This window comes from Cenococcum geophilum (assembly GCF_001692895.1).
Source record: "Cenococcum geophilum 1.58 unplaced genomic scaffold K441scaffold_33, whole genome shotgun sequence".
Taxonomy (NCBI): Eukaryota; Fungi; Ascomycota; class Dothideomycetes; order Gloniales; family Gloniaceae; genus Cenococcum; species Cenococcum geophilum.
The window spans coordinates 432,226-451,599 of record NW_027137591.1 but is presented as its reverse complement, the minus strand read 5'-3'; the positions used below and the strand labels follow the sequence as shown (position 1 = coordinate 451,599).

General features: G+C 42.6%; 2 protein-coding genes across 2 annotated transcripts; both read right to left on the bottom strand.

Annotated features, from left to right (window-relative positions):
* Positions 1–2,160: 2,160 nt before the first annotated feature.
* K441DRAFT_679070 (uncharacterized protein) lies at positions 2,161–3,008 on the bottom strand (the record flags this gene model as incomplete). Its single annotated transcript, XM_067651218.1, has 3 exons — positions 2,161–2,396; positions 2,466–2,888; positions 2,945–3,008. 3 exons carry the CDS (start codon positions 3,006–3,008, stop codon positions 2,161–2,163), a joined length of 723 nt encoding a protein of 240 aa, XP_067501641.1.
* Positions 3,009–3,856: 848 nt separating this feature from the next.
* K441DRAFT_571247 (uncharacterized protein) lies at positions 3,857–6,206 on the bottom strand (the record flags this gene model as incomplete). Its single annotated transcript, XM_067643973.1, has 5 exons — positions 3,857–4,974; positions 5,025–5,697; positions 5,756–5,982; positions 6,040–6,124; positions 6,174–6,206. The coding sequence occupies 5 exons, from the start codon at positions 6,204–6,206 to the stop codon at positions 3,857–3,859; spliced, it is 2,136 nt and encodes a 711-aa protein (XP_067501640.1).
* Positions 6,207–19,374: the final 13,168 nt, after the last annotated feature.

Genomic DNA, 19,374 nt, shown 5'->3' with positions numbered 1-19,374 from the left:
CTATCCAGGCAATATATATACGAAGTTTATATTAAAATCGCACGCCGTAAGAACGTTTTGTAAGAGCTAGCCCTTTCTATTCCTCTAAGCTAATTGTTTATATAAAGGAACTGATATTAGGATATATAAGCCGTCAAGTGCGCTAATATAATTAGTAAAAAAGGGCTATATCTTATTATTAGATTCGACTCAATTAGGCGTTATTTTATTAGAAAGAATAATAATATCCTTATACAGCTTATAGTATACATTAAGAACTTTATAGAATACGCTGATACTAGTAAGTTCTAGTCCTCTACCGCTTTAAATATTAACTACTTACAGGCTTATTATATGCGTTAAGTGCTGCTACTTATAGGCTATATATTGCATGCTAAGTCCTCCACCGCAAATTAATATAAATATTATTAACTTTTAAGTAGTAGAGAGGCCTGCCTGCGGGTATAAACTATATTTATTTATAAGCCGATTTAGTAGCAATTTAAACAACTGTTAATTAAGCCGCGTTACCATCTTAATTGCCTGCGGAGGCCTATATAATAACTTAATCGTCTTCCTTTTACTATGTAGAGGGTTAATAATTTACTAACGCCGTCTACCGCTGCTAGGAAGTTGCTTGGCGCACTCTATAAGTATATAGAATAGTGTTAACAGGGTATATAGGCCTGTAGATACAGCGGTAGCAATAGGCAGGTTTATCGTATATAAGGTGGAGGTTAATATACACAATTATAAATTGGGTAGGATAGTGCATAAATGAGCATCGAAACGGCTAGGCAGGTGTTAAAAAGTACCTCAAGAGGTACTTTAAGATTTTAACCTGTTTGACAACCTTTTCGCAGCCAAGACCTAGATATCGCGCACTCTATACTACTTTGGGCCGCAGAATCGCGGTAGACGTAATAAAGTCGAAACGGCCGTTTCGAGCCTTAATTTCAGCTGCCAAGCTATTTGAATAGGTTGATCTACTAAACGGAAGGCCCAAACCTGTTCAATTTTTGACCTGTTCGATTTATTTGACCTGTTCGTTCCGTTTCGAATTTTTGGTGGTTGAAACGGTGGAATCGAACAGGTAGAAAAAAGTAACCAAACAAGGCCTTAGGCTATGTAGCCAATTTGGCCTCAAGCCGCGAGACCAGTTTCCTTAGAATTGCCGCCCAGCGCGCAAGGACACTCGGGGTGGCTTACGGGGTGGAGACACGAGATTTCTAAATTACGAGCGCCAGTTCGTGATGACTAGTGGTAGGCGTAGGCGTGCATCCTGTAGCTGACAGAAGCTGAGAGAGATTACGGGTGTAACCATGCCGGGAGACATACAGTAACTGACACAATTGTCGGCGACACTCTGCTGCCACGGTAGGAGAGCAAGATGCCTCGGCCACAGCGCCATTACCCTTGATCATTTAAGAGGCTTGAAGCAGCTCTAGGAATCAAACTTCGTGTTTGAAACATATCTTGTTGCAAAACATCGGCAAAGAAACACAACGGGAGGCTGCACGCCTTTTGGAGGGCCCCAACTAGTTCGCAGGACGTGATTATGACACTGGCAGAGTTTCATGGAACAGGCTCGAGCCGATGAGCTTGCTGTTGCCCAAATACAAATACTCTGCATCATCTCAGTTTCTTCAGTTCGCATGTTGCAGTTCTTCATCCTTTTCCCGGGTGATCTCCTCTCCATTTCTGTTTCATGCCTCATAAGGAATAGTCTCTCAGCCTCTCCGATGTTCATCGCTCCACCGCTCCACCGCTCCACCAAGACACGATAGAAACCGCGGACACCCGCTATTTGAACCAACGTCCGCTGCCCGCACAGCAGGGCAAGGTAGCCACATGGCCATCGCCTCCAACTATACATTTTTAATCATATCACTTCTGAATTCTCTCTAATGTCTGGCTTATCTATGCATTTATCCTCAAAAGAAATATCGTCTAAATTTCAGTATTTCCATCAAATAAAGTCCACGTATCGAGATAACATGCTCATCAAAGATTTGGTAAAATAACTGTCTACAATTCCACCCACTTAGCAATTCTCGTCTGTCACATCAAGAACGCCAGGTTCTGCACAAGAAACAGCATTGAACGCTCCCGTTACTCATCCACCGATAGTTGCTTTCATCTTATATCAACTCCAGTCCCCCTGGCCTACAGTATCTTCCCCTATTCCTTAACCCCCCCGAGAGATTGAAATAGACTGATTGCTGACGCGAGCGGGTCTGGGTCGACTGACGTCCATGTTGGTGCGATATCAGCGAGGATGACTGACTGTGTCGAATTCGCAGCAGCTATCGCAGCGGGGTCCGTAACTGCGCCAGTAACAGCGGCAGCAGTGCCTGTAGCGTCTACAGCTCCTTGGGTAGGGGCAACGTTGGCGATCAGTGTAGAGGCGTCGGTGACTATTGTTGTCAGCATCAATGGGTTCACTGACCCAATGGACTAAATGCGGTAAATGAAGATGTACTAACTCATTACAGTCTGCGTAGATCCTCGGCCTCTATTAGCAGTGATGGCACTCTCCGCAAAGATGATTTCTTGGAAGCTGTTCCCGCTATTATCAACAACTTGGACAACGATTTGTTGAACGACGAGAATGACTATGGACTGATTGCTATTCCTCCTGCGATAGGCCGCCTTTCGCTTTCTGTTCTTCCTATTGTTATTGTTGCTGTTCTGTATCAGAACTTGCTGGACCTGTTCCACGATGACAGTGTTGCCTCCTTCCTGAACCTTGGTGATATCAACCTTGGTTATCTCGACTACATTGTTGTTGTTGTTGTTGTTATTGTTCCTGCCCCGCTTAAGTGGAGGGAAGACTCCTGGAGCTGGTAGTGCCGGAACTGCAGGGTGCCGGACCACCAAATTGGAATTGTGGGCCTTGTGATATGGAGCTAATGGTACTATTAGATAACGTCGGTGATAACGAACTGCCCCATAGTTCACCTACCAGCTTCCGTGACAAAACCTGTGGTCAGCGCTAGCAAAAGAGTCGCAGTTTTGGAGAAGAACATGATGCCCGATAGTGGTTAAGAACTACCCAAAGAATGTATTAAAACAAATGCTGTTGAAGTGCGCAGTCACAGACTCGAAGAGAGCGTGAAAGTAATGCTGTCGAAGCAAGCAACTATCAAAGTCGCGCAAAAAAGACGAAAAAAGAATGATTGCTGGGCAGGTCCAAGGAACGTGATGTGGTGGAAAGGTGGAGTGCAGAGGTAGTAGGGAATTCGAGACGAGGAGAATAGCAACAGCTTAAGAAGGTCTTTATCAGCCCCAGTGCTCATCATTGCTCACCATCATGCGATCCGGCCGCTTGCGCACCCGAACTACTGGCCAAGCCGTACAACGGGCGGGAAATTAAAGCTATTGTTTGGAGTCCTGCCTTATGCTGTGCGCATGCCTCAATCCAGTTTTGGACGGCCGGGCCAACCGCTCAACATCCGTACAGATGAGGGATGGGCACAGTTTTGGGATTTGTCAATGAGGCAAAGATTAGACCACTAAAGGCAAAGATTTCAAATGTCGAGACGCCAAATGTGTGACTTTGCTGTAAGGCTGATGTGCTTGCTGTCCAAAGTGTGTCGGAAAGTTAAGGTAAGACTGAACTGAAACGGTCTTAGTCGCATTGCGAGATCCCATGCAGCCAATGCACAGCCGAGGATTTTCTAAATTAAGCTTAATTTTTGCTTTGTCACCGCCAAGGTTTATGCGAGTTTGCTCGGAAACTGGAGTTTCCTTGGTTCATTGCACTTTGCAGAAACCTGCTAGTTTATCCAGTCCGTCAGTCATATAAACTGATATTACCAAAGCAACGCTAAACGCCTAGAAATGCTTGTGTTTTGTATACTAGTACATCCGGTTTCTACTCCTCGTCAGTGTCAGTGTCCGTGTCAGTCTCACTCTCTGAATCAACATCGCCTTCCGTATCGCTGCCATCACTAGAATCCTCCTCTTGCCTGCGTTTCTTCGGTTTGGTTACTCCCGAAAGACCGCCAGACTTGAGGGTCCTCATCTGGCCAGCTATTGTGTCTAGTCGGTCATTAGAAACTGAGCTTCCATCCCCACGAGAGGGAAACTTACCCCCATCGGGTTCACTTATTTCATCTTCCTCGTCCATATCCTCCGCCTTTGATGCTTCTTCCACCACCAATGTGACCTCCATTTTTGTGTCCATACCGACATAGCTATCACAAATCAGATGCATAACGAAAGTATATCGACCCGCTTGTGGTGGAGCCCCAAATTGCATCTTGAGCGTCTGGACATTAAATGTCGGCTTCCCACTCTCATCCAGCAGTGGCTTGTCAAATGTAGAGAATGTGAAAGGCGGGACCGCGATCTTGCCTTGTTTGCTATCCGCAAGGAATACATGCCAACGTGGTGAGCGATCTCGAGCAAAGTATGGCGCATGTGCTAGAGAAGGTTGGATCGGTTTCCCGGCAGACTGGTCATCTTTTTGAGCACGCAGAGCATCTAGATCGCCCTCAGCAGGATCAATGTCTTCTAGGTCCGCTTCTTTCACATCAGGAATATTGACACTACCTGGAGGAATGATGCGCGCTTTGACGACGAATTGGACCAGACTACTGGGCGTAATGAATCGCTCACCCACAACTTTGAAAAATGTTTTTTCAACCTGAAGCACTGGCAACTGCGAAGCAATCGTCACGGCACAATTGTACTGTGATTCTGTGAGAAGACCAGGAGCAATGGCGCGCTTCTTCCGTTGATCCACTGGAATATGCATGAAGTCTTGGATGGAAAAATGCGTCCTTGCACCCTCGCCTTCCACAGCATGAGCAATTAGTGAGGTAAAATATGGCAATTGCAGGAGTGGCGATGCACCAGGAAGTAATGCTTGTATGAGGTTCTGCGATGTATGGTACGCTGACAAAACAGCCTTCGTATTACCATATGCAAGCGCAATGGAAGTGAACGCTTCGTTTAGCTGAAGCGCGATGGGAGCAACTTCCAGCTTTTCTACAGCAGTGTTAATTATCGTAGAACAAAAAGTATAGAGGAACACTTACCGTCGTTCAAAATTTGATCGTCTAGATCTACGCGACCCAAATATGCCCATAGTAACGCCAGTGCTTTCCTACGGGCGCCCTCATCCAGATCCTCCAATTTTCGACGGGCCTTTTCTGATAGACCAGCTATTATCGGCGAATCTCCACCATTTGCTAGGACCCTCTGCTCGAGTTTTGACGTTCCGTGATCTGCTTTGTTTCCTTTCAGGGCTTCGTTAAATTCTTCGCCGCCGCTAAGCACTCCGACAACACCACCGTCACCGAGATCATTATCATATTCCCGGAAAAGATGTCCAGCACTCGCGACTAGGATCTTATCCCTTGTCACGCGCTGGGTACCATACCACCATTTCCCAACAAAATATGGCAAGAGTACTCCGAGCATGAGTGCATACATCAGCAGGACGTATTTCCCGTGCCCTTCTGTGACTATCCACTTAGGGAGCGCAATACCGATACTAAAACTCTGCTTGCCGTCTGGATGACCGTACTGTAAATAATTGTTTCGAATATCCTCGTCTGTGAGCGCCTTGAATGCCTTTGTGATCTCGACCCAATGGTCGTTTATTGACTCGATTGTGATATTCTTTGAGGGGTCTACTTGGGCTTTATCAGGATGTTGAGTAAGGGAGAGCCTTCGGTAGTGCGACTTGATTTGTTTCTCGCTGGCGGACTATCTCTCGCGTTAGCAGCAGTCCAATCGAACGAGAATGTGGAATGGCTCAACCCACCCTGGACATCCCAAGGATATTATATGGATCCCAGATCTTAGGCACCGTTCTCGCAGTAACAATCATCAAATACACCATCCAAGCCATTAGCAGCCAGCCCCCAACAGAGAACACAAATCTCTTCAACCTCCGCTCCCGCCTTTTCTGTTTCCGTCGCTGTCCCTCGATGAGGTCGGCATTTTCTGGTTTAAAGTCTGATTCTATTCGAGTCGCCGTATTTTCGAGCTCTAAGAATAAAGTCAGAGACAACACCACCGATTTAATACGGGTGCGGGTTCACATACCTTTGCTGGGTCGCAATAAGGAATATGTAACAGGGACAGTTACAAGACTGGTGATCGTAAGTATGAAATAGGGGAAGAACTGTCCCTAGTAATAGTTAATAGATGGAAGCTAGTGCGCAGTGTCGTCGTCCTACCTTGTCATCATAATTATAATCAGTAGAGGACATGCTTGCTTTCGGCCGAGAAAAGACGAAGGGAAAGTTAGGTGTTATTCAAAGAGCCTACAGTGGACGTATATGCGACAAACTTGTCATGCAAAGCAATGCAAAGAGTGAATAAACCTAGGACACAGTCATGGTTGTTCCTACAAAGAAAGTTACTTGTGAACTGAACACATTTCGCAAAACGGATTCTGCCGGCTTGTTAAAATCACATGATATGGCGGTGACCTCCGCTCGTCCTTGACTCTGGCTCTTCATTCGAAGTTACCAAGGCAGAAACGCCTAGTCTACTTTGCTGTTGGCTGAACACACTATCAGAGCATCAAGCAAAGCCTCTCCATAGGTAATCAGCAGTAGCCAAGTGTTCAATAATTTTGCTGCTTCTAATACCTTCAGCAAGCAATATCAGTGCCAGACTGGCCGGAAAAACTAGCAATTTCTATGTAAATTGCTCTCGCAGTGCTTCTGAAGAAAACGTTAAAGAGTTTTGAAGCAGAGGCAGAATTTGGAGGTTAGTCAATCAGTCTTGACCTGACGGCAAGTCCGCCGATCGTCTAACTGCCGAGCTCGGGGTGTCTAATGATATATACCTCACCCGTTTTAGTGTATGCGCCTTCTTCCAGCTTTATATTGATGTTCCTGGTCATCAAATGGTCTACATTCGCGGTAAAGGCAACGTGTATAGTTCCAAGAACCCCGAAATTAATAGTTACTTGATCCAGGACCCCAGACGTGAGCAAATAACCCCCTAATCCCTTCAACTGCCAGTCCAAGTTGTTAGGCTTTTAGGGCTGTGCTAGCCGGGCCCCGCACGTTAACTGTTATCGGGGCTTCAACAACAGCTCGTATCTGCGAAAGCGAGACGCCAGAAGTCATTAATGATACAACGAGGTAGATCTCGATGTAATGCTAGGGTCTATCCGCTAATATAGATAAGTAAATAGTTGTTTCTATGGAACCACCAAGTATACGTGCAGTTACTTCCATGGCCATTGTAACCACGATATGCTGGGGGTAAACTAATTTGAACAATAATTTTTGTAAGGATCGTGGCTGCGGCAACTAGGCCGCCGACCGAAACTACGAGAACTATTGAACACATGTGTGAACCAGGTGCTATCAGGGTCAGCTCACAGGATTGACTGCGATTGCGGGCATCTATTTACATACAAAGCCCGTACAGTGAGTTAACTCGGCCACGCTCGGAACGAGTAGGATGCGGCCACGGTCACATCTTCAAAGAACAACCACCAGGTGGGCCGAAGAGAGTTCCTGCCAAAGCGGCTATGCAAGCATACTGTCTAGATCGTACATGTACAGAACTTAGATTAGCTCAGTCCAAAGGATTGCAGTGGAATTGTATGTTAATTCTAGAAGAAACGCTGGCGACAACCAAAGTGAATTCACGAGTGTTGGGGAAAAGGTGAATAAGTAAGATCCACGTAGGCTTAACAGGGTGGGCGAAAATAAAATCTTATCTGATAAGATCGATAAATTATCATGATTTTCGCTTATCGTTATTTATCGCTTTTATTTCGATAATTTCTTGGCACGTCCCACTTAGGCCTATAATAAAAAATTCTCTGCTTTTACGGCTCGTGCACAGAAGCTTTACGTACGGAGGCTCTGCTCGAAGCTCTCTACGAAGCTCTCTACGAGGCTCTGCGTACGGAGGCTCTGCGCGAAGCTCTACGGGGGCTCTGCGCGAAGCTCTGCGGAGGCGATGCGCGAAGCTCTGCGGAGGCGATGCACGAAGCTCTACACGAAGCTCTACACAAAGCTTTTATATAGAGTCTCTGTAGTAGAGCCGTCGTACGTAGAACCGTCGTATGCAGAACTGTTGTGCGCAGAGCCGTCGCGCAGAGCCTCCGTATACAGAGCTTCGTGCAGAGCCTCCGTACGCAGAGCTTCGCGCAGAGCTTCGCGCAGAGCCTCCGTATGCAGGGCTTCGTGCAGAGCTTCGTGTAGAGCCTCCGCAGAGTTTCGTGCAGAGCCTCCGTACGCAAAGCTTCGTATAGAGCCTTCGCATGCAGAGCTTCGTGCAGAGCCTCCGTATGTAGAGCTTTGTATAGAGCCTCTATATACAGAGCTTCGTGTAGAGCTTCGTGCAGGGCTTTTATACGCGGAGCCTTTATATAATGTAATAACATTTAATTAATAATATATAATAATTAATTAATAATTCATTGCTTAACGTCCGATTCGGATCCCTATTGGGCCCACGCGGACTACTCCTTATTTACATGTGGGGAGAAAACTCTATTTAAGAAAAATGAGAAAACCCCGTAATCCATCTCCCCGCCTTTTAGGACTCGCCTACTTAGCGCCTGCGAGTCGCCTATGGTGCTCTACTACCTTGCTATTTGACCTCCTTAGGAACCACTGCTGCCGTAATAAGCCTACGGACGCGCTAGTATTATAAACTATTACTCTACTACTATAGAGTTACTAGGGGGCACCTGCTGCTCGCCCCCTTGCCTTTTATTACTATTTCCCTTGCAACCTAGAACTAATTTAGTATATTTTAACTAATAAGCTACTAGGTAACCGCCTTAAGGCCTTTTTATATTAAGAGCAGTGTATTATAGTTCTTTATACTAACTACTAAGAGTATTATTTCTTAATTAGTGCGTAGGGGGTATAGTAGTATTACGTATTTTGGTATCTGTTTTAGCTAGCTATATTTATATCTTAGGCTACCTACTAGGACACCCACCTAGTAAAGCCAATCTTTTAGTCCTATTATTCCTGTTCTTAAGAGTATTACTATTATATTTTCTGCCTTTATTAGGCCTTCTTAGAGCCCTTAAGTATTTACCCCCTATAGCGTTAACCATACTATAGCTTAGGTTTATCTTGCCTAAGTTAGCCTCTATACCTTTAACTCCTATTTACCTCTCTAGCGTTAGTCTAACTAGTATTATATTACGGTAGATAGTTTCCTAGCGTTCTTATATATTCTACTTTAGCTCCTTTCTTTATCTTACTATTATCTTTACTAACCTTTTACGCGTCTCCCTTTTTCCTTTATATAGGCCTAGGCCCTAAAGCAGTACTATTCTTCTTCTGCTTTCTTTACCTATTTCTCTAATATCTTTTCCCTACTTTAGGGTTATTAGTTTATTCTCCTATAGGGCACCCTAAGGTCCCTCTATAGTTTACTTAGGCGTGTCTTAATATACTTTATAATATTAGAGTTNNNTTTATTTTNNNTCNTTTATATTNCAGCGGCTTTAATATATAACTATAGGGGGGGAATATTGGATTCCTTCTTAAGCAGTACTATAGCCGTTCGCTTATNCCCGCCTATAATACTCTAAAGGCAGGCTATCTAGACCTTTTAAAGTAATTTAAGGAGTGATTTAGGGGGGCCCTTCTTAATTTCTCTAATAGCCTAAATACTGGATCTATATGTTATAGTGAGCCGGACGACTGCTATATATAGTAGGCGTAACCTCTAGAAGTATAGACCTTATATAGAATTAATAATCCTAGATAAAGTAATAAACTATACTTAGCCTTTATAGGCCGCTTACGCCGTATATACGCTCTACCGGAGCTTACTATCTACCTATACTCCTAATACCCTTAGGCCCTAAACTAGTTAACCCCTAAAGCCTTAAATGCGAATTATATACTAGAGATCTATAAATTAGTTGCGTTTTTTTATGAAATAGATTAGCTAGTATTTCTCTAATAAGAATTAGACTCTATAACGTTTTGCCTATTCTATATAAGTATTATAGGCTTTCTCTAGTATTCTACAATTTTCTGCGGCTGTTAGCCCGTATATAATTAGGTTTATATTATTAATAAAGCTTATCCCCTAGGTCGCCCCTTCCTTAAAGAAGTTAAGTAGGTTGCTTATAAAGAAAAGGAAGAGTATAGGCGAGAGGGGTAATTCTTATAGTATTCCTATTGTAACTGTAATAGGGGGGCTCTAGTATCCGCTAAAGACTAGTAATATTTCTTTTTAGCCTATAAACCCTTAGATAAATTATATAATCTATTTTAGGAAGCCCTTTGCCCTAAGGATATATAGAAGACGCTTGTAGGGTATATTATTATAGGCACTACTAATGTTTAGGCTAAGCATTAATACTATAAAGTCCTTTCGCATCGCCTATATAGATTTAATGGTAGTAGTAAGTAGCGTAAGTGCTAATAGTATTAAGCGGTTCTTTCTTACCCCTATTTAGCTTTATGGTAGTAAGGCGTATTCCTCTACTATATCTGCTATATATTCCGCTATTACCCTTTTTAAGATCTTACTAAGGGTGTTTTCTAAGGTAATAGGGCGGTAGCTTCTTAGAATTAAGTAATCTGCTTTACCTTCTTTTTATAGGATAACCGTCGTTATAGATCTTTTAAGTTGCGGGTAGTAGCCTATAGTAAAGTATGCTCTAGCTATATCTATAAGCTAAGGTGCTATAAATAGCCTATAGGTTTTTAGGGCCTTATTTAGAATCCTATCTAGTTCTAGTACTATATTATTTAAAAGGCGGCTAATAGTTCTAGCCATTTTCTTTATTATTATATCGCTATTGACCTATAGGCGAGTTACCGGTATTTCGCCTATGATATTACTAAGGTCTACTAGAGCTAGTTAGGGGAAGAATCTTTCTATAAAAATCTTTGCCTTTTTATTATTGTTATTTATAGCCTATAATTCTCCTACTCTTTATAGGGGTGGTAGGTATAGGTTTTCTGCTAGGCGCCTTGCCTTTTTCTTTACCTATTTTGCTATAGCCTAAAGGCCCTTATTATAGGGGAGGCTCGGGTTAAAAGTATACTTATTTATAAACCGTCTCTAGTTATTCCTTACTTCTTTTTTTAGGGTATTCTTTAGCCAGTTTCTTATATCTTTATATCGTCTCTTATCTTTAGGGTTATAGCTACTTATATATTTCCTTCTTACTTATTATTAGCTGGTAACTAGAACTGCGTATTATGTGGACTATGCGTGTTATATATAGGGGCCCAGTTTTAAGATCGGGCAGTGCTCTTCTAGCCTATTTTTAATCGCTGCCTAGATCCTTTTTAGTCTTCGGTTAATTTCCTTAGGGGTGGCCAATAAGCCTTACTTATTTAGTATTAGGTAGATTTCTTCTAGGTCTTAGAGTTATTATTTAACTGTATTAAGGAAACTATTTATCTTAAGCTTCCTTATTACATATCTTTTTTTATTTAGTTACGCTTTAGTATCTAAGTCTAGCTATATTTAGATAGGGATATAGTTTAGGGTAAGTGCCTATTCTTCTTTGGGGTTATACCTTTTAAGTCTCTGGTATAGGCCTTTGTCTATAAATATGAGGTTAATTATACTTCTAGCGGTGCCTCATTGCCATATAATTGCTCCTAGGGGGGTAGCTAGCTTAAGGCCCCAGATATTCATAACTCTTAGTAGGCACTCTAACTGTTAATCTACAGTAATATAGATACCCCCCTACCGCGGGTGGTAGAGGTTTATGTCTCTTAGTAGGATAGACTCTATACCTTTAGTTTTTAGTAAGCTTATTACTAATATAATATTCTCTATTTATAGGACCCCTTTGACCCTAGGGTTATACACATTAATAATTTGTACCGGTCCCCTATATATTTGGATTATTATAACTATAATATCTAGGTTAACTGCCTGCTATAACTATAAGGACAGGCTAATAGCCTTACTGATTATAAAGTACACGTGTATAGCTGCTTTTAGTTTATATAGGAGCTGGAATCCTTAGGGGTAGTATATTAATTATATAAAGGTATTATAATACGGTTCTTATATAGCAAGGATATAATATTTCTCTAAACAGGTAGTTATATAGTAGAGTTTAACATGCCTGCTTATTTAGGCCTCTACCTTAGTTTTTAAGTAGCTTTCCCTTACTAAGCCTAAGGGCCTAGGGCTTTCTATAAGCAGTTAGCTACCACTACTAATTAACGGGGAATTTCACTATTCTTTTGGGTATCTTATAATGGGATTAGCCTAAGTACTAGACCGCCCCCCAGCGGTCTATATAAGAGTCTCCTCCTAGAGTTAGTACGCTTTCGCACGGCTTAGGAGCCTTCTATAGCCTCTGGTTTTACGCCTTTTTTTATTATTTCCGCCGGTATAGGTATAAGCTGCCGTTTCTAGGGGTTGTAACTCCCTTCTTATATGCCTACTAGCGTAATCCTATAAGGGCGTTATGGCTACATCCTGCAATATAGAAGCCTTAGGTACCTTCTATAGTTAAGGCCCAGACTAAAAAGCCTCCCCTACCTAAGTAACTCCTATTTACTCCTTAAGTACATCTTACTAGTAAGCCGCCCTAGAGGTAAACGGTTCCGTCTATTAATATACCAACACGCGTATCCGTTCTCTTAAGTTACGTAGTAGTCTTCTCTAGCTAAGACGTAATCCTACCTATATACTAGGTGCACTAGGGGTTAGAGCCTAGCTAAGGGGTAAGGTCCCTAGAGCTAGCAGTGGCTACTACGCACTACGCCCTATAGGAGGCTAGTAGTAATATAGGGGCGTAACACCCTATATACTACTAGCTCCCGTTTTACGTTGCCTATAAGGGTCTCCCTATAATAGGCTAACCGTGTTTTATAGAAGAGGGGCTATAGAGATACTAGGTCCTATACTGGACGACCTACTCTTCCCTCTCTTACTAACTAAGCTTATATCCCCCCTTTTATAAGCTGGCCTATATCTCTAACTATTAAGTCCTTGTTTAACTGGCCTGTATTTCCCTTATAGCCTCCCCCATATATATATATTGGGTTGCGTACACCACGCCTATTAAGACCCTCCTATAAGTCGCCTTATGCATATACGCATTAGGTTGCGTATACTACGCCTATTAAAACCCTCCTATAAGTCGCCTATAAGTCGACTATAAGTTGAACGCCATGGGGCCGTCGAAGCTGGCCTGTGTTTCCCTGCCTAGAGCTTTGCCTATATTTCTACCTCGTTAGGCCGTCTGGTCGCCGTCGCGTCGCTATTACAGCGCCGTTGCGTCGCCGTCCCCCAGGTCGCGTGCACCACGCCTATTAAGACCCTCTTCTAAGTTACCTAATTATACCGAATACCAGATAGGCCCTTATAGAGGGGCCTTAACGAGTTCTTTAGGTAGGGCCTTAATAAGTCCTTTGTAGTGGCCTTAGGGCCTTAACAAGTTTCGTATAAAGTATCTGCGACGCGTTAATCTTAACAAGTTCTTATAAAAGGAGGATCCCTACGCCCTTATTATGCTTACTTCGCGATCTTAGAGCTAGTGTAAGCCTAAGGGTGTCCTGTTATACGCCTAGGACGCGTCTATATTAACTAGCTGGATAAGGCCAGTTTTGGGCCTAGCTATAAGCCAGGTAGTTATATATTAGGCGGTTTTTGTATCCTAGTTTCCCTTAATAGGCCTCCCTGAATAGTAGAACAAGAGCTCTAAGTAGAGGCAGTGAGGCTCCTGGTGTTATTAAGGGTAATACTTTGCACGCGTCGCGAGCTCGTCACCATAGAGTTGAATGACAGCGCTACACGCGCTACGACGGCTCTCTACCATCGCCTCTGCACTTGGCTATTAAGAGGAATAGGATTCCAGATGATGTTTCCACCTGTGGCGACGTGGACGCGTACAGTAGGGCTTCGCGGGCAATTAAAAATATATATAATTTTTAAGTATTAGATTTACCCTATTATACTTTTAAATAATATATTATTTAATTAATAATAAAGGCTTATTAATATTTTAGCTATAAATACTTATTTAATAGTAGGATAGGGTATATTAAAAAAAATTTAATTAATATAACATAATCTATTTACTCGCTTGCAGAGATATATTCTAAATATGTATTTATATTATATTAAGGGGTATAGGCCTAAGGAGAGGGTAATCTCGCCTTAGCCTGCTTATATAGTAGGTTCCCTACTATTAAGTAGTAGTAGATAATTACATACTTATTACCCCCCTTAAGCCTACTATAAGCCTAAAAGGCTGTAAAACTATTTATAGGGTAGAGGGTAGGAAAGCAAAAAGCCAAAAGGCTAATTGTAATAGATATTAATATTACTATTTAGAGAAGGTATAACTTCGCTTTAAATAGACATCTTTATATAATATAGTAGTAGTAATTCTTAATTAACGTCTGATACGGATCCTATTTAGGCCTACGCAGACTACTCCGTTATAGGGGGAAAACTTATAATTTACAGGAAGAAAACCCTACAGTTTGGGGGAGAAAAAACCCTATAAGCCACCTTAGTAGGATAAAAAACCCCGGTTTGCTATGTTTGTCCGTAGCGGCGGCCCTATAGGCCTACGGCTACGTCCTATCCTCCTTAGATATTTAAACTCCTTAGGAACTACTGCTTCCTTCTCTAGCTTATCCTAGCTAGGGTTTACTACATCCTAGCTAGGCCTTGCCGTTCGATTGCTGTACACTTATAGTTATATTCCGTATTTTGACTACCCCCTATATACTATCTCTTATTAACCATTGCTATATACGCTATACCTCCCCCCCCCCTAAGGCCTATCGAAGGCGTAAGGGGGATTTATCTATAAACTATTATACTAAAAGGCGAGTGGGACGTATGTGCCTAAGTATCTTTTATACCTAGGCCCTAGTCACTAGGCCCTTGCTAAGGGTTACTACTCCTTAAGAGGAGACAGGAAAACCGTACGGTGTTATCTAGGCTGCTAGGTAGTATTTAATAGTTAATAGTGAGTAACCGCATGCTCTGCGGGCGATTGCCCTAGGGGTTAGGAGGGGCCGTATATTTGCTTGTTACTCGTTTATAATCGCTTATTTATTAATATAAGAGGTCGTTAATGCTTCCTACTAGGGGTTAGGGGATATTATTAAATGCCGCGTATTTATGTTGGATCGTATAGGTGCCTTAATAGGAGAATAGTGTTGTTATTATTGCTGTAAGGGGTACTTAGTGGTTATTTTCGAGATCTTACCATCCCATATAAAAACTTTTTACCACTGCCCATAATACCTATAACCACCACCACTAGGTCGTATCGCACGCTGTGCGACGTCTCTGCGTTGGCTCTGAGTCTGAACTTCGAAGACTTAGGTTTGTAGCCGTCACCACGCATAGGTGCAGAGTCCGTTTTCGACGGCCTCTTTATATAATATAATATAATATATTGTTATATTAATTTTTATTAATTAATTTTTTGGTGACCCTAGGTAAAAAAGCTAAGGATATTAGTAGAATTCCCTATAAGTAGAATTACTTGCTTATTTAGTAGGGTTATCGAAAAAAATCAATCGATATGATATGATATGATACGATATCGCTTATCGTATCGATCTAATCGATAACGATTTTCGCCCACCCTGGTAGGCTTTGTGGAATCCAAGCACCTCCAGCAGCAGGAAACCGACGACGAGCGCAGCAAGAGTACTCTAGACGCCCCAGATGAAAAAATAAAAAATAAAAAAATTACGACTTCCTAGAACCTGCCAGGGCTTATAGATGCCGCCAAAAGACATACCCAAGAGCAGAAATGATAGGCCAGTAATCAAAAGAAAGCTGCCGACTCAATCAAGAGATGCGGCTTGTTGTTAGGCTGCCTTGCTTTCCTCTCTGGTATACTAGATAACCAGACGATAAAGTAGAAGAACGGGCATATACAATCCAAGGAGAAGACCAATCAATGAGCATCTCTCCAGCTGGCAAATTTTGCCATGCATTCCCTAAAAGCTGTTAGCAATTCGATGTTTCGATGTTGCTGCAAGTTGCTTCAGAACGTGAGTCTGCCCCTACTAATGACTAGGCCAAAGGTGGATCCTAGAGAGTACTTTGGAACTATTTCACCGAAGAAAGATCCAGCCAGCTGATGTAGGGAACAACCTACACCAATGAGCACGCTGGTACTAATAACAGTGTTTATATCATTTGCCGGAGCTGCAACACCACATTGAATGATAACAATAATATTACCAAGGAGGACATTACGACGACCAAAAATATCGCCTAAGTGTTCAACTAAGGGAGATATCACGGCGGCGTCCATTATCTGCGCTGCGGAAATCCATGTGTAGCTCGTAATTGGGCCTGCTTAAGGTAAACTTGTTCCCGCCGCATAGGAATATGTAGTGAGGGCTAAAGTTAGTCATACCAAGGTCTCTATCGATTGCTAGGAGAATGCCTGATGCCATAGAAAGAACAAAACAGTGTGTCCAACAGTCAGTCTCTAGCGAGCTTTGGGGGCCCTATAGCTGACTGACTGCGGCTAACTAGATCGCTCGCTGTCCGCTGCATCAAAATAAGGTACGCTGACTGTTCCGCTGTCAGCTCGCTTTCCTAATTAGGCAATTGGTATAGATTTAATGGTGTTTCATTCCAGATTTTGGCAGCACCTCTATATACAAATATTAAAGTTGCCCGATTAAAAATCCACCTTAATTTATCCAATATGGTGTTCAAATGTAGCTAAAATCGTCCTGTGCGCCCGCAGAGGCCTAAAAAGGGTAGGAAGGTAGTAAGTAGTAAGGGCTCCGGAGGCTCTATTTTAGTGTTAAATTTTAATTAAATACAAAGCTTTAGTAAATGTAGCTTACTAAGCCGACTTTTCTATCTCTATATTCGGCTTATAGCTAGTAAGATTAATATTTAAGTTTATTAACTGGGATGTAGTAAACGCTCCGTTAGTGTTAATATAGTCGATTAAACTACTTAATAAAAGGCCTTTAATTAGCCACCATTTCTAGCACTAATCCGCTTTAATAGTGTCGGATAACAGTTAATTACATTTATTAGTAATAATCTTTTTAGCTTAACTAAAGACTTGTTTGTATGTAGAGCTTATAGCAAGTATAGAGAATATATTAAGAGCGATCTTAGTAAGCGTTGGATAGAGAACTTAACTAATATTAAGCCACTAGGTGAGAGGATTAGGAACGATATTATTTACCTTGTCACCGTCGTCGGTACGGATCTTAATAAACTTAAGGCCTGCGTTGTAGTAGCGATTAAGCTCACTAGCAAGCTTAATCCGCTTTTAATTGCGTATAGAAGTAAGGCTTTCGTTAATAACTAACGACTGCGTATATTTATTAGCTAAATCGTCGTCGGATTTGTAAGGAACCTTCCTGCGTTACGGCTTAACTAGTTACTCATCTTCCTAATCTTACCACTAAGGCAGCGAGCTTTTAGCGCGCTATAGAATTTATGCTGACTGACTGTTCACTGACTGTTGACTGACTGTAACTACTCTATACACTGACTGACTGCTTACATGATCAGCTTCTTGGCAGCTACGCTGCCAGCGTCGCTAACTGTTGGACACACTGGAACAAAACGTCGGATATGTATCGAACCTGCTTCCGAGTTAGCAACACAGCATACAAAGACCCACTTCCTATATCATCCCTACCAACCATTACTTCTCACAATGAAACTTAATTATAAGGTAAGAGATTGCGTAGTTATCCAAGAAGGCGAGCGACGTGTGATACGAGGATGACAAGAAGTTTTCCAATGGCAGATTTATCCTCCACATCTTCTTCACTACCTGATTGGTTGATATATTATATTTTATTATTCTCCTCCAACTGGATGCTCCCTGGCACTACTTGCGGCCCGTGCTTCCTAGTTTAAAGGGGATTCGACATGGTGTTGAAGGGAAGTGTAGTTTTCCGGCTCCTGGATGGGCCGGCGAGGAATACGAAGCGAGGTGGAAAAAATTGGTCTGGTATGGGTCAGTCATGGCGACAGATATGTCACCTCGACAAATGCTGGAGTAATATTTACTGGCTAAAAAGTTCCTAGATGTCGCCATTTGTACCAGTCAAGGATGGTCACGAACCGATTCTAAAGAATTCTCGCTGCCCTTGAATGATTCGACAGATACTCCTAGCTCCCGAAATTCCGATTAAGGCATTGGAAAGGTTTAAAGATCAACTCTAGCGCTAAGTTAAAGAAGGAGTGGGAAGATGCAGAAGCTACTGAGTCGACCTGGTGTCGATCACTACTATATTAGGGTTAGATCAGGGGTACCTATGACTCATCCACCATGTATGTGGCGTCTCTTTTCTTCTTAGATCAATCTACACACGAGTCCGTTCGACATACTGTGCTTTATCTGACACTGTGATTCTGAGCAGAAATATCACACATACTTGAATTGGTTCACCTACTAGAAGATGATATCGTGATAGCTCTTCTATATTGAAATCTGGCGCTGGTTCTCTTCAGCCTGTGTTCTTATCCTGTTGAGGCTTAGCAAAACCGTCTTCGAATTCTAAGGATCTCTTCCGTGGACTATTTCCTACCAACAGTAGCACGCCATAATCCCAGATCTGGATTGGATGACCTCTTTTGGCCCCTGGTAGAGAGTACAGTGATTTCCGAGATTGATAGGATGGCAGTTCAAGAAGAGAGTCCAAAAACAATTCCGCAGACCTCATTACTACCCCGAAATACGACACTGAATCGAATTATCATTGCGCTTGGATTCTACGAAGGCAAATACTTGGCGACGAATGAAGGAATTAACCAGGACGACTTACTCATGCTTCCGAAGCCTTTCACACCCAGACATTCGCGGAACTAGCACCGGAGCGGTTAGAGATGCGAGGGAGTCTAAGACATCTTAGTTAATTTCTTCAGGCCTCATGGATCAAGTAAAGTAGTTACTATTGATGGAATGCAGTTGACTGTGTAATGGGTTCTGTAAGACCTGGAGGTCGTATATGAATTTTCACAGCCAGAGCGCCAGCAGAGTGTGTTTTGTTGGCCACCTTTGTTTTGAGCCTTGAGTTAGTGAAGTCCTACACTACCTTGGCGCAACCGGTTAAACGCAGATTTATACCCAAAAATACGTTAAAATACGTCAAAATGGTCGTGCTTATTACTTTAAAGATATATAAAATTCTGCCGTTTAATCGCCAAGATCAACACGCGCTTTCAACCGGATGCGCCAACGTGGTGTAGAAGTAAATAGCTCATCCTTTGTGAAGATTTTACTCCTCAACGATTTTCAGTACGACACGCGGGATGTTTTGAACGAGCATGTAGACAGGTGGCCGCGGCTGAACGATGCTCGAGACTTGGAGCCAACGGGTCCCAACAGACTCTTGGAAAGTGGCCATGCGAAGCGAGGCCCACGTTGTTCCCCGCAAAGACTCCATATTGCTCTTTGCGGAGGAGGGGCGTGCTGGGCGCTGAGGAACTCAA